This window comes from Rhinoraja longicauda, chromosome 21 (assembly GCF_053455715.1).
Source record: "Rhinoraja longicauda isolate Sanriku21f chromosome 21, sRhiLon1.1, whole genome shotgun sequence".
NCBI classification, from domain to species: Eukaryota; Metazoa; Chordata; class Chondrichthyes; order Rajiformes; family Arhynchobatidae; genus Rhinoraja; species Rhinoraja longicauda.
Window position 1 is genome coordinate 4,656,592 of NC_135973.1, and position 15,371 is coordinate 4,671,962.

Genomic DNA, 15,371 nt, shown 5'->3' on the forward strand with positions numbered 1-15,371 from the left:
ATGCTGCCTGAGTTTCTCCAGCATTTTGTGTCTATCTTCTGCCTCTGGAGAACATGGATAGGCGAAGTTTTGGTAAAACTCCATTTTGACCGTGTGTTATGACTTGCTAAATAAATATGTCTAAATCCCTGTGTTGGTTCAATATCATTAATCTGCTCGCAATGACCAAGGAATGAAGCATTCTCCCATTTTTGAATAAAGGACAAATCACATGATCTTCTCCCTCGGCCAAGGATGTTGTTGTGTTATTCATTCACATCCTGTTCGACATCCCCCCTGTGCACAGAACCTTGAGATAAGAATTCACATCCACCCTCAAATAAGAGGAGAGTTCATTCTCAAGCCCATTAACTCGGCCTATTCAATCAGACTACTTCCTCTTCCATTGCTGTCACCGATGGTTTTGATGCCAATGCACACAACTCTGGAATAACCTTTCCTCCGGTGTGCCACTAATGACTTCCGGGTGTTCCGAACACAATGTGCAAACTGATGAGCTCTGCAGACCTGGTGAGGAGCCTCCAGTAACTTACAAACTACCAGGGTTCTGAGGACATTGCAGCAAACTCTGTCTCACTGGGGTTGAAAAGACTTGTGTTCACCCCTTGAGCCACACCAGTTGTTCACCAGGACGTGGCCTGTTAGGTTCACGTTTACTGTCTGTCACATCTATCAAGATACAGCTACAAACGTTGTAGGAGAAAAAACTAAAGAAGGGTCTCGACCCGAAACGTCACCCATTCCTTCTCTCCCGAGATGCTGCCTGACCTGCTGAGTTACTCCAGCATTTTGTGTCTACCAGCTAAAAACCTTGTTTTGCATGCTTTCCAATTGAGTCAGATATCTACACTAATACTATACATAAATAGAATAAAGTCAAACTCAATACCACAGGGGAAGATACCATGCACAGGGGAAGGTACAGAGTGCAGAATATAGTTCTCGCCATCGTAGCACTGCAGTTCCAGAGACAAAGTCCAATGTCCGCACTGGGGTAGAGGTGCTTTGGACGGAACCCTAGTTTATGGAAAGACCATTCAGAAGCTTGGTAACATAGGGGAAGAAACTGTTCCCGAGTCTAGTGGTGCACGTTTTCAAGCTTCAGCCTAATGGGAGCCAAGAGAGGTAGGAATGAGCGAGGTGGGACAAGTCTTCGATTATGTGAGAGAGAGAGAGAGAGAGAGAGAGGGGGAGGGAGGGGGAGAGAGAGAGAGGGGGAGGGAGGGGGGGGGGGGGAGAGAGAGAGAGAGAGAGAGAGAGAGAGAGAGAGAGAGAGAGAGAGAGAGAGAGAGAGAGAGAGAGAGAGAGAGAGAGAGAGAGAGAGAGAGAGAGAGAGAGAGAGAGAGAGAGGAGAGAGAGAGAGAGAGAGAGAGAGAGAGAGAGAGAGAGAGAGAGAGAGAGAGAGAGAGAATGACTATGAGAAGGGGAACTGTGAATTGTTCTGCTGAGAGCCAGCATAGACATAATGGGCTGAATGGCCTCCTCCTGCATCGCAGGCAAGCACAGTTAGTGGAACTCTGAAGTTCAAACCGTGCAGAACATTTTACCTTGCAAACTTGGCCAAAGATTAGTCTGTACTTCTGATAAACGCTCTTCAATGATAGCCAGAGGCAGTTTTAGCAGTTACTGCAATGGCCGCTGGCCAGAGGAGGGAACTTGAATCCAAATGAGGTTGCAATCAGTCAAATCATGCAGTGAACTGACATGTCCACTTGATCCAAAGACTGGAGTGCTTAAGACTGCTTGGCTTATGAGGAGTGTTGATTATCTCCTGGCTGGTTGATCCCAGTGACACGGCTCATCCCAGTGACATGGCTGATCCCAGCGTCTGAGCTGCGAAGGGAAGCATTGCTTTAGTCCTTAAAGGCATGAGGAAAAGATGAGGAAAAACCTTTTCAGTCAGAGAGTTGTATATCTGTGGAATTCACTGCCTCAGAAGGCAGTGGAGGCCAATTCTCTGAATGCATTCAAGAGAGAGCTAGATAGAGCTCTTAAGGATAGTGGAGTCAGGGGGTATGGGGGGAAGGCAGGAACGGGGTACTGATTGAGAATGATCAGCCATGATCACATTGAATGGCGGTCGGTGCTGGGTTGAAGGGCCGAATGGCCTCCTCCTGCACCTATTGACTATTGTCTATAAAGGCAGAGAATAAGAGATCTTCCCGATATAGATGTAAAAGCAGAATATCACAGCTTTCACCCCCTACTACAATCAGTCTGAAGAAGGGTCCTGACCCTTGGAGAAACATCCCCAAAGTCCCCCAGAGATGCTGCCTGACCCACAGAGTTACTCCAGCACCGCGTGTTCTGCTCAAGATTCCAGCATCTGAAATTCCTTGCATCCAGCTGAATGTATAATGATCCAAGTTTTGTTTCCATTATACAGAGGGTGGTGGGTGCCAGGAACACGCTGCCAGGGTTGGTGGTGGAGGCAGAAACGGTAATGGCGTTTAAGAGAATTTTGGTTCGGCACATGGGAATGCAAGGAATGGAGGGACAAGGATTATGTGCAAGCAGATGAGATAAGACATTGAACGTACGTGGACATTGTGGGCCGAGGGGCCTGGTCCTGAGATCGATAAATTCTTTATCAGTGCGGGTGTCAGAGATTATGGAGAGAAAGCAGAAGAATGGGGTTAGGAGGGAGAGATAGATCAGCCATGGTTGAACAGCGGAGTAGACTTGATGGGCCGAATGGCCTAATTCTACTCCTATTCCTTATGACCTTCCTGTGGTGTACTGATTCATATATATATAAGAAAATAACTGCAGATGCTGGTACAAATCGATTTATTCACAAAATGCTGGAGTAACTCAGCAGGTCAGGCCTGACCTGCTGAGTTACTCCAGCATTTTGTGTACTGATTCATGTTTGATGTTACGGCAAAGACTGGGTTGGAGAGGTGAAAGGTTGTTGGTGAGGCCACCTGTTTGATAACTTACTGTGGGAAATCAAAAAGAGAGAGAGAGAGAGAGAGAGAGAGAGAGAGAGAGAGAGAGAGAGAGAGAGAGAGAGAGAGAAAAGGGGAAACTGCAAAACGCTACAAATAAAATCGTGACATCAGCTTCAGAACGCGAATGGAAATCCAGTCAATCATTTCCAAATATGGTCAAGTAATCAGCCCTGAAACAGGAACACGCCCGAGCAAAGAGAGAAGATTAAACAGCAGCACTGTTTAAACAAAAACTTGCACGTGTCTAACGTTTTACACAACCTGTGGACATCCCAAAATATTGCACTTTTTGAAATGTAGTTTTAATGATTTCATGAAGTAAATCAGCAGCCAATTTTCAAGCAGCAAACTTCCACTAACATAATTAATTAAATGACTGCTGCTTTGAGGTTTTAATTGAGGGACATACATTGGGCCAGGTCATAGGTGTTAACTTCCTTGGGCTTATAGACAATAGACAATAGGTGCAGGAGGAGGCCATTCAGCCCTTCGAGCCAGCACCGCCATTCAATGCGATCATGGCTGATCACTCTCAATCAGTACCCCGTTCCTGCCTTCTCCCCATACCCCCTCACTCCGCTATCCTTAAGAGCTCTATCTAGCTCTCTCTTGAAAGCATCCAACGAACTGGCCTCCACTGCCTTCTGAGGCAGAGAATTCCACACCTTCACCACTCTCTGACTGAAAAAGTTCTTCCTCATCTCCGTTCTAAATGTCCTACCCCTTATTCTTAAACTGTGGCCCCTTGTGACATATACTATCTATGTCACAAGTTATAGGAGTAGAATTAGGCCATTCGGCCCATCGAGTCCACTCCGCCATTCAATCATGGCTGATCTCTGCCTCCTCATCCCACTTTCATGCCTTCTCCCCGTAACCCTTGACACCCGTTCTAATCAATAAATTGTTTATCTCTGCCTTAAAAATATCCACTCACTTAGCCTCCACAGCCCTTTGTGGCAATGAGTTCTGCTGATTAACCACCCGCTGACTAAAGAAGTTCCTCCTCACCTCCTTTCTAAAAGAGCGCCCTTTAATTCTGAGGCTATGACCTCTGGTCCTAGACTCTCCCACCAGTGGAAACATCACTGGATCATTAATGCCAGTGAATCAATTACGGTATCATGGTTATCAGCTCTTCCGAATAACACTTTAAACAAAATTATCACAAGCAAAAGATCTCCTTCTTTAAATTCAATTCTGTTTTAGAGATAGAGCATGGATCAGCCCCTTTGGACCATCGATCACCCGTTCACACCCGCTCTATGCTATCCCACTTTCTCATCCACCCCCTACACGCCAGGGGCAACTTTTCAGCGGCTAATTATAGACAATAGACAATAGGTGCAGGAGTAGGCCATTCGGCCCTTCGAGCCAGCACCGCCATTCACTGTGATCATGACTGATCATCCACAATCAGTACCCCATTCCTGCCTTCTCCCCATACCCCCTGACTCCGCTATCTTTAAGAGCTCTATCTAACTCTCTCTCGAAAGCATCCAGAGAATTGGCCTCCACTGCCTTTTGAAGCAGAGAATTCCACAGATTCACAACTCGATTCACAACTAATCAACCTACAAACCCACACATCTTTGGTATGTGGGAGGAAACCGGAGCACCCGGAAGAAACCCAGGTGGTGACAGGCAGAACGTGCAAACTCCACACAGAAAGCACACAAAGTCAGGATCGAACCCAGGTGTCTGGCATTTCAAGGCAGCCGCTTGACCAGCTGTTACAGAACAATATCAGCAGTTTTTTTAATAAACTTTTAATCTGATATATGATCGCCTGTCTTACTAAAAAGTATTCAAACTGATAAAATATTTGGCAGATTATTAAAATATCTAAATGGTTGGATTTATGGAGACGTGAAGGGGCACAATTGGATGAAAGTATTTGAAAACAGAGGGAAAATTTGTTAAACCACTGGGTGGAAAAATAAGATCCATGTGAAGTTGATCAGGCTAGGAGGACATTATTCCTTGGAGTGCAGGAGGATGAGGAGTGATCTTAAAAAGGTGTACAAAATCATGAGGAATAGATCGGGTAAATGCAGAGTCTTTTACCCAGAGTAGGGGAATCAAGAACTAGAGGACATAGGTTTAAATTGAGGGGGGGAAAGATTTAATAGGAACCCGAGGGGCAAATTTACTTTTTTTTTTAGAGATACAGCGCGGAAACAGGCCCTTCGGCCCACCAGGTCCGCGCCGACCAGCGATCCCCGCAAACTAACACTCTCCTACACCCACTGGGAACAATTTCTACATTTACCAAGCCAATTAACCTACAGACCTGCACGTCTTTGGAGTGTGGGAGGAAACCGAAGATCTCGGAGAAAACCCACGCAGGTCACGGGGAGAACGTACAAACTCCGTACAGACGGCGCCCGTAGTCGGGATCGAACCCGGTCTCTGGCGCTGCATTCCCTGTAAGGCGGCAACTCTACCGCTGCGCCACCGTGACAAAGGGTGGTGGGTGTATGGAATGAGCCGCCAGAGGAGGTGGGTGAGGCAGGATCCATCACAGCATTAAAAATAAATTTGGACAGGTACATGGATAGGACAGGTTTAGAGGGATGTGGGCCAAACGCCTATTTCCACGCTGTATGACTCTATGAAACAAAGTACATGACAAAGAGAACTGATCAGTGTAAATGTGTAAGGAACTGCAGATTCTGGTTTCAATCAAAGATAGACATAAAATGCTGGAGTAACTCAGCAGGACAGGCAGCATCTTTTGGATAGAAGGAATGGGTGAGGTTTTGTGTCGAGACCCTTCTTCAGATCAGTATAAAACTCTAACAAGAGTAAAAACAGTTGGAGGAAGTAACTTCAGATGCTGGTTTACAGCAAAGATAGACACAAAATGGTGGAGTAACTCAGTGGGTCAGGCAGCATCTCTGCGGAGAAGGAATGGGCGGCGTTTCAGGTCGAGACCCTGCTGCAGAGTGTCCTCAGACAAAGATAGTGGTGTTGGCTCAGCCACTGCTGGTGTGTGTGTGTGTGTGGAGAGCTGGCTCTGCACCTTCGTCAGCCAACCAGCTAGCCAGCCCCGAGACCACGCCCCATGTCACCACTCTGTGGTTTCTGCAGAAAACATTTCCCCAACATCCTCTCAACTGCTGCAGGCTGCTGCTATCTGCAGAGGCAGGCACATTTGCACTTCACTGCTAGTAAAATACTAACGACCTGTGGGCATGGTTAGAATACAGGAAACCTTGCTGGAGGTCTTACTTTAGCTTAGAGATACACCCCCGGAAGCAGGCCCTTCGGCCCACCGAGTCAGCGCCGACCAGCGATCCCCGCACATGACTCTATCCTACACACACCAGGGACAAGTTACACTTACAAATAGCCAATTAACCTACAAACCTACAGGTCTTTGAAGCGTGGGAGGAAAACAAAGATCTCGGAGAAAACCCACGCGTCACAGAGAGAACGTATAAAATCCACACAGACAGCTCCCGTAGTCGGGATCGAACCCGGGTCTCTGGCGCTGTAAGCACTGTAAGCCAACAACTCTACCACTGCGCCACCCTGGAACCCACAAATAGCATTGCAATAAACGGAAATGGTTCAAAACCCTGGAGTCCATGCCAACCAACACGCCCCATCTACATTAGTCCCATCTGCCTGCTTTTGGCCATGATCCTTCTTTACTTATTCTCTTCATGTACCCGTCTGTATGTTTCTTAAATGTTGCAATAGTACCTGCCTTAACTATCTCCTCCGGCAGCTCGTTCCCTACACCCACCACCCTATGCATCAAAAAGTTATCCCTCAGGTTCCTGTTAAATCTTTCCCCCCTCACCTTAAAGCTATGTCCCCTGGCTCTCCCTACTCTGGGCAAGAGACTCTGTGTCCTGTTCTACGTTAAATGTAAGAAATAAATATAAGGAAAGACCCTGGATGTTCTGCTCTCAGCGAGAGAGTTCATCCAGTAGCCTCTGAATCAGACGTAGGATTGTGCCTGATCATCTCTGAAGGAGAACCTTCTGCTTTGTTTAGTTTGGTTTGCGTTCAAGTCTAACTGGCCAGAAACTAAAAGACCAGAGAGGTAAATCCATCCATATATCATGTCATTCTCCTGCTGGCCAGCAGATCACCCGCCCACACTCACACACAGTTTATTTTCTGACTACTACATGTTTAGATTGACTGCAGTTTTTTTTTTGCTGACCATTGATAAAAGAAGTTCCCAAATTTCTTTCCATTACTTCCTCGGCTTTCTGACCATTACCCCTGAAAAGTAAAATCTTCTCACTATGACACTTTGCCGTCAAAGTTCAATGCCCAGGCGCAAAAAGTTGATGGGAAGAGACAAAGGCCGGTCAAATAAGTTGAAAGGAGCATTTTGAAAGGAAGGAAGGAAAGGAGAAAGACACAAAGTGCTGGAGTAACTCAGCGGGTCAGGCAGCATCTCTGGAGAACCTGGATAGGTGACGTATCACAGAGTGCTGGAGTAACTCAGCGGGTCAGGCAGCATCTCTGGAGAAAAAGATGGCTGAAATGTCACCCATCCTTTTTCTCCACAGATGCTGCCTGACCCACGGAGTTACTCCAGCACTTTATGTCTATTTTTGGCAAGATTTCTGTTTCTGGGAAAGGCGGAGGGCTTGGTGAAGTGAAATTCCGGAGGTTTCTGCTCGGCCCGCTGAGTTACTCCAGCACTTTGTGTCTTTTTGTGTATACCAGGACTTGCAGTTCCTTGTTTTCTACAGGGGTTAGCTGGCATCGCTAATGTTGGGTAGACCGATTTATGCTGCTTGCATTGTGAAGAGTTGAAAGATAAGAAGGTAAGCCAGGCACTAATTCAATATGGGTGGGGATAAGTGAAAAGGAAGGACAGGCTCCAACTTTAAATGACCTAATTTCAACATGCCCAAACTAATTGCCAAATATTTGTTTTTCTGAAGCAGCATTTTGTGAGCTGTGCAAGTCTGGGCGAGATCGGGTTGAGCAATCCTTCAGTATACCAGCGCCTTGCACGACGGGCTGCTTTAAAACATGCCACAACATCACCAAGTCATTTTGTCCCCAGCAATTTGCATTGAAATGTCAGGATGTGCAGGATGAAATGTGGACGCTCCTCATAACATTTCTTTGATGGTTCAACTCTCTCGTTAAAGCCACATTGGGATAATTTTTCCCCATTAACAATTATAAACACACTTTTGCACCACAGTGTTAAGAGGGCGTGCAGCGTAGGTTTACTAGGTTTGTTCCCGGAATGGCGGGTCTGTCATATGTTGAAAGACTGGAGCGACTAGGCTTGTATACACTGGAATTTAGAAGGATGAGAGGAGATCTTATCGAAACGTATAAGATTATTAAGGGGTTGGACACGTTAGAGGCAGAAAACATGTTCCCAATGTTGGGGGAGTCCAGAACAAGGGGCCACAGTTTAAGAATAAGGGGTAGGCCATTTAGAATGGAGATGAGGAAAAACTTTTTCAGTCAGAGAGTTGTGAATCTGTGGAATTCTCTGCCTCAGAAGGCAGTGGAGGCCAATTCTCTGAATGCATTCAAGAGAGAGCTAGATAGAGCTCTTAAGGATAGCGGAGTCAGGGGGTATGGGGAGAAGGCAGGAACGGGGTACTGATTGAGAATGATCAGCCATGATCACATTGAATGGCGGTGCTGGCTCGAAGGGCCGAATGGCCTCCTCCTGCACCTATTGTCTATTGTCTTTTTGCTAAAGGTTGGCATCTCCAAAGATAAAAAGTCACTGAAACTGTAGGACTGAAATGAGAAGAAAATGCTTCTCTCAAAGGAGAATTCTCAAAATTCGCTTCATCGAGAGACCCTGGAGGTGCAGAGATTAGTTGCATTCAATGCAGAGACTGATGGATTTCCAGATTCTGGAGGAATCAATTGCTATGATGCTACAATGTTGAGAACTATATTCTGCGCTCGGTATCTTCCCCATTGTACTGGAGTTTGACTTGATTGCACATGATCTGTTTGGATCGCAAGCATCCCAAAGCTATTCACTGCACCTCGGTACACGTGACAATAATAAATAAATTTAAACCTAAAGACTTGGAAAAATACACAAGATCCCCCCCCTTGTCCTCGTGAGTAAAGTTGCCTGGGGTGCTCGGGAGGGGTATTTCACTGTAACAGAAACGCCGCAGAGATCTCTGGAATCGAGGAGGGGGGATTCTGTCAAGAGACTGCGTTTAGTTTTGTTTAGTTTAGAGACATTGCCGATACAGGTCCTTCAGCCCACCGAGTCCGTGCCGACCAGCGATCATCCCGTCCGTACACTAGCACTATCCGACACACACAGACAGGACAATTTACAATTAATATTGCTGTGGACTGCGGTTCTGTACAACTGCTGAAGCCAGCCACTCTGGGCTAACAGGAAGCAGGGTTTGATGGAGCAGTGAGGAGCATCGAGTGCCATCTGCATTCGATTCACTTTTGCTCTCTCATCTTTAGCCCATCTGGATTACACATCACTGCACAGTCAGTTCCAATGAATTTCAGCTAAATACATACATTCCGAGGTCCGTGAACTGGAACTGGCAGCCACCATAGGGTTCTTTTTGTTGGGACTTTTCAAATAATCTCCAGTAAATAGAACAAAGCAGGTCTTTGAAATGTGTGTGGAAGCTGCCGCACTCGAATATATAACTCACCAAAGTCAGGGCAGTGGGATCACGAGAGTCGGTTACAATCCCAGGAGGCGCACTTTGATTGGTCAGTGTTGTTCTTATTATGTTGGCATGCCCAGCAGGAAGCCAACAAGAACACTTTTGCAAACAGGCTGCAGTGGTTATGTTGGGATTTATATATAATTTATGCCTTTCTTGTCGGAAGAGACAGACTGAACGCAAATAGTTAGTTGGTATGCATTTGTGCCCGGCAACTCAAGCAGTCACAGAAACTGGCCCTTCGGCCCAGCTTGCCCGTGCCGACCAAAGATGCCTCAAGATTACGCAATTAAAAATCAATTCTTTCCTCCAACTCCCTCCCCAGGTGAAATGTGTTCATGCCCATTTCAGGATGGTTTCAGAAAAGAAGGGTCTCGACCCGAATCGTCACCCATTCCTTCTCTCCAGAGATGCTGCCTGTCCCACTGAGTTACTCCAGCATTTTGTGTCTATCTCATGAACAGTTGTCCATAATTGTTGATACTTCCCCTTTCCCCCCCAACTCTGCTCATCCAAAGCACTGGATTGCAACCAGACCGACAACACTCAACTTGAGAGCTTCTCAGGAAGCAAAGTACGAGGCAGAACAACATCAGAAGACATTCTCATTATGTGCTCTGACTTAAGGAAGTGAAAGAAAGTGCCTAAAATAGGGACAAAGTTGTGGTGTAACTCAGTGGGTCAGTGGCCTTTGTCTAACCATCTTCCAGTCAAAACCCCCCCTCACCTGCATCCACCTATCACTTGCCAGGCTTTGACCCACCCCCACCTCTCTGCCAGCTATGCCCCCCCAACAACAACAATCTGCTTGAAGAAGGGTCTCAACTTGAAACGTCACCTGTCCACGTCCTCCAGAGATGCTGACTGAACTGCTTTGCAACTCCAGCACTTTGAGTTTCAATCCCATTGAGCTCTTTATCCAGCTAAACCCTAATAAACCTGCAAGTTATTCATAATCCATTTCCAGAGTACAGACTAATTTCTGCTGCTAAGATCTGTTTTCTGTGCTGTACGATCGAAGTGGAGCAGTCTTCAGAGCTGATCTACTTTTTCTATTAGCGATGTGGAAAGTATTATGTTTCTTTGTCATCTATTAGATATTTTGAATCTAAACCACAGAAATCATAATTCCCAAGTTGTCAGACCGAGCTGGAGAATGGCATTCAAGGCAGTAACAAACATTGCAACTTGTACAGCGATGATTCACAAGTTCCATTCAACTGAAGTAGTGACTGTGGTGTGGCTCGTTTAAGAAAGATCAGCTTAAAATCTCTGACGTTGGTTATCAGTGGACATGAGACTGCCAGTCTGCGATCGCTTTACTTGTGGGAAGCCCAAGCTGTTTGATCGGCGATGTGCTTGAAATACTCACGGGTCCTGTCTTTATTCCAGGCATGACAGCTGATTGGTTCGAGCAGGAAGCTGTGGTAAGACATGGCTGATGTTCTGCAACTAAAACAGATGGAGACAATTAACGTCGGCCAGAGTCCAGGACCGATACACACACAGAACTGCTTGAAACAACTGGTCACTGAACATCAATGGCCCAGCCCCCAGCCCCAGATAAAACACATTTATACCTACCTTGTAAAGTCCATTCGTCATAGGAGCAGAATTAGGCCATTCAGCCCATCGAGTCTACTCCGCCATTCAATCATGGCTGATCTAACTTTCCCTCTCAACCTCATTCTCCTGCCTTCTCCCCATTACCCTTGACATCCGCACTAATCAAGAATTCACACAAAAACACCACATCCTGCTGGCATGGGGACACAAAGAAACTGTTGATGCGGGAATCTTGAACAAAATACAAAGTGCTGGAGGAACTCAACAGGCCAGGCAGCATCTGTGGAGGGAATGGACGGGTGATGTTTCAGTTCAGTTTAGTTTATTCCCATGTGTACTGAGGTACAGTGAAAAGCTTCTGCTGCATGCTAACCACTCAGCAGAAAGACAATACATGATTACAATCAAATCCACTTACAATGTACAGATACATGATAAAGGGAATAACGTTTAGTGCAAGGTAAAGCCAGCAAAGTCCGATCAAGGATAGTCCAAGGATCACCAATGAGGTAGATAATATTTCAGCACTACTCTCTGGTTGGGGTAGGATAATTCAGAAGCCTGATAACTGCAGGGAAGAAACTGTCCCTGAATCTGGAGGTGTGCGTATTCACACTTTTGAACCTTTTGCCTGATGGGAGAGGGGAGTAGAGGGAGTGGCCAGGGTGCGACTCATCCTTGATTATGCTGCTGGCCTTGCCGAGGCAGCGTGAGGTATAAATGGAGTGAGCTGTACACATTTTGGTTTGTACGGGAAGAAGGGAAGGACACTGGCCACAGAAAACTCACTTCACTTCCTAAAATATCTGGAGCATTTTTCATAGAGTCATAGAGTCCTACAGCACAGAAAGAGGCCCATCGGCCCATAGTGTCCGTGCCGCCCGTTACCAAACACAGTCTAATTTTAATCCCATTTTCCAGCATTTGGACCGTAGCCCTGAATGTTGTAGCATTTGAAGTGCCCATCCAAATGCCTCTTAAACGTTGTGAGTGTTCCTGCCTCCACCACCACCCCAGGCAGTGAGTTCCAGACTCCAACCACCCTCTGGGTAAAAAAGTTCTTTCTCACATCCCCCGAAACCTCCCTCCCCTTACCCTGTATCTATGTCCCCTCATTGTTTTCATTAGTTTCTGGTTCCAGATATGTGACCCGTTTAGTTAAAATTGAATCCAATACTCCCCCTCCTCCCACGCTCAATCCTCTGCCTACGATATCTTTGAACTTCGCTTTCAATGAACACTGTGTGGACATTTCTCAAGCTGATGAATCCAAGAGAACTCATTCGGATTGTAGATGGTGAATTCAAGTGGAACATAGTGTAAGTGTGGCTTGCAGTGGTCATGAATGGTCACTGGTACGACATCTAAACTTTGTTAGCTCAGTTGTCGTTTTCTGCCTGCTTGGTTGTATCCTGTATTAGTTTCAGCCCAACAGTGCCACAGAGTCATACAGCACGAAAACAGGTCCTTCGACCCAACCAATCTATGCCAACCTAGATGCCCCATCTGCTCTAGTTCCACTTGCCCGGCGTGCAGCGTAGGTTTACTAGGTTAATTCCCGGAATGGCGGGACTGTCATATGTTGAAAGACTGGAGCGACTAGGCTTGTATACGCTGGAATTTAGAAGGATGAGAGGAGATCTTATCGAAACGTATAAGATTATTAAGGGGTTGGACACGTTAGAGGCAGGAAACATGTTCCCAATGTTGGGGGAGTCCAGAACAAGGGGCCACATTTAAGAATAAGGGGTAGGCCATTTAGAACTGAGATGGGGAAAAACGTTTTCAGTCAGAGAGTTGTGAATCTGTAGAATTTTCTGCCTCAGAAGGCAGTGGAGGCCAATTCTCTGAATGCATTCAAGAGAGAGCTAGATAGAGCTCTTAAAGATAGCGGAGTCAGGGAGTATGGGGTGAAGGCAGGAACGGGGTACTGATTGAGAATGATCAGCCATGCTCACATTGAATGGCGGTGCTGGCTCGAAGGGCCGAATAGCCTCCTCCTGCACCTATTGTCTATTGCCCGCATTTGGTCCTTATATCCCTCTAAACCTTTCCTATCCTTGCACCTGTTCCAAGTGTCTTCTAAATGTTATTATAGTTCCTGCCTCAATTAGCCCCCTCTGGCAGCTCATCCACATATATCCACCGCCCTCTGTGTGAAAAATATCAAGTCAATAACAAAGCAACAGCACTTTCAAAGGTAGACAAAAAATGCTGGAGTAACTCAGCAGGTCAGGCAGCATCTCTGGAGAAAAGGAATGGGTGGCATTTCGGTTCGAGACCCTTCTTCGGACCCTAAACAACACTTTCAACATCTCTCAGGGGCGGCACAGTGGTGCAGCTGGTAGAACCACTGCCTCACAGCTTCGGAGACACGAGTGACCTCAGCTGCTGTCTGTGTGGAGTTTGTCATCTCTCCCTGCGACCGCGTGGGTTTCATCCCACAGCACAAATTTTGGGGGTTTGTCGGTCAATTGGCCCTCTGTAAAACTGCCCCTGGCGTGTAGGGAGTGGGTGAGAAAGAGGGATAATGCAGAACTAGTGTTAACGAGTGATCGGTGGGTGGTAGGTGTGGAATTAGTGGGCTGAAGGGACCGTTTCCATGCTGTATCTCTAAACCAAGCTGCACAAATTAACCCTCTTTGCTCCACTTCTCCATCACAGTTTCCAAAGAAATCCCACCTACCTTTATTACACTGCTTAAATTCATCCTACCCCTAATGCTTCACAACGTCTGTTGTTCAATGAGTCTCAACATTCACCTTCAAACATGCAAACACAAAAAAAAAAAAAAATGCCTTTAACCTAAAAATTAAGAAAAAAAGACACACTGGTAGATTCTGGAGCTTCCATGTGCAATCTGGAGCTGACATCAGCTCTCCTGCACACAAAGAACATATTTCTTGGTTGGGAACAGCCCACAGAAAGCAGGAACAAAGTAAAACAAAAAAACAATCTTCATTATGCTTCTAATAATTGTTTTGTCCACATCATTGCACTCGGGGCATTCTGTGGGACTCTGTCCAGTTTATGGAATACAAGATATTGTTCCTTTGCATCCTAGATTCCCACAATATTAATTGCACAGGGAGCTCCACAAAACTGCCCATTTTTCTCTGGTGATTTGGTATTTTCCAAGCAAGAGAAGCAAGCATAAATTACATCATTGTTAGCACGAAAAGTTACACGGACCATCATTACCAAGCTCTGCCCCGATGAGTCAAGATCGAGAGGTTCCGCTTAAGGGAAGAGAGAGAGAGAAAATTCACAAAGGGAGCTTTTGTTTTTTAAGGAGGAAACATCTGAAAACTTCGAACCTACCTGTAAACAATTAAAAGGCAAAAGATTCCAGTTGGAAAGTTGAGGGTTTTCTTTGTTTTGTTGTTGCTGTTGTTGGAGAGAAGCTGCCTCGGTTCATGGACTCTGTTCCGTCAACATGAACGGCGGTGCAGTTGTAAGAGAGAGAGAGAGAGAAAAGGGCTGAGAGCCGCACTCGATCCTCCCCTACTTCCCTTTCCTCTTGCACAGTCTGATGCGACCACTTCCTGGTGTGGGCGGTTGACTCCTCCACCAGTTGCCTCTCAGAGCAGAGCTCAGCTCCACTCGTCCCTCCCTCCCATCCACCCACCTACCTCAACAACACTCCCACAGCCACTCTGACCAGAACCCGCTCTTACAGCTCAGTTGCAATAAATGGATTAACCCTCTGTTGGCCGTACAATAATAGTTGAGCCAAACTGCCAATGGAAACATTCATTTAAACCAGTCGTCAGTGGTTTATCTAAAATGTTGTGTAGGGAGGATCTGCAGATGCTGGTTTAAAACGAAGATGGTCGCATAAAGCTGGAGTAACAACTCAGCGGGTCAGGCAGCATCTGTGGAGAACATGGATAGGTGACGTTCCACAGAGTGCTGGAGTAACTCAGCGGGTCAGGCAGCATCTCTGGAGAGAAGGAATGGGTGAAGGAATGGGTCAGCTGTATCCCTTCTCTCCAGAGATGCTGCCTGACCCGCTGAGTTACTCCAGCTTTTCGTGTCTATCTAAAACGTTGCCCTGGTTTTGCGTATTCCACTAAATCTAACAGGTCAAAGGCCGTTTAACCCATCGTTTCTATAATAGGTTTTTGAAAGAGGATTGTAGGAGACAAGTCACACTGGATCAAAGCAAATTCAGTACAAAACAAATTCT

At 46.2% G+C, this 15,371-nt stretch overlaps 1 protein-coding gene across 1 annotated transcript in view; it reads right to left on the reverse strand.

Moving 5' to 3' along the window:
• The window catches only part of LOC144604203 (actin-related protein 2/3 complex subunit 1B-A-like), a 31,600-nt gene extending 16,883 nt beyond the window's left edge, over positions 1-14,717 (reverse strand). The window contains exons 1-2 of the mRNA XM_078418415.1: positions 14,504-14,717; positions 10,989-11,068 (exon numbers count right to left, since the gene is read on the reverse strand). Of these exons, the coding sequence (XP_078274541.1) occupies positions 10,989-11,052 (64 nt within the window). The 5' untranslated portion in view covers positions 11,053-11,068; positions 14,504-14,717. The remainder of the gene's footprint in view (positions 1-10,988; positions 11,069-14,503) is intronic.
• Positions 14,718-15,371: the final 654 nt, after the last annotated feature.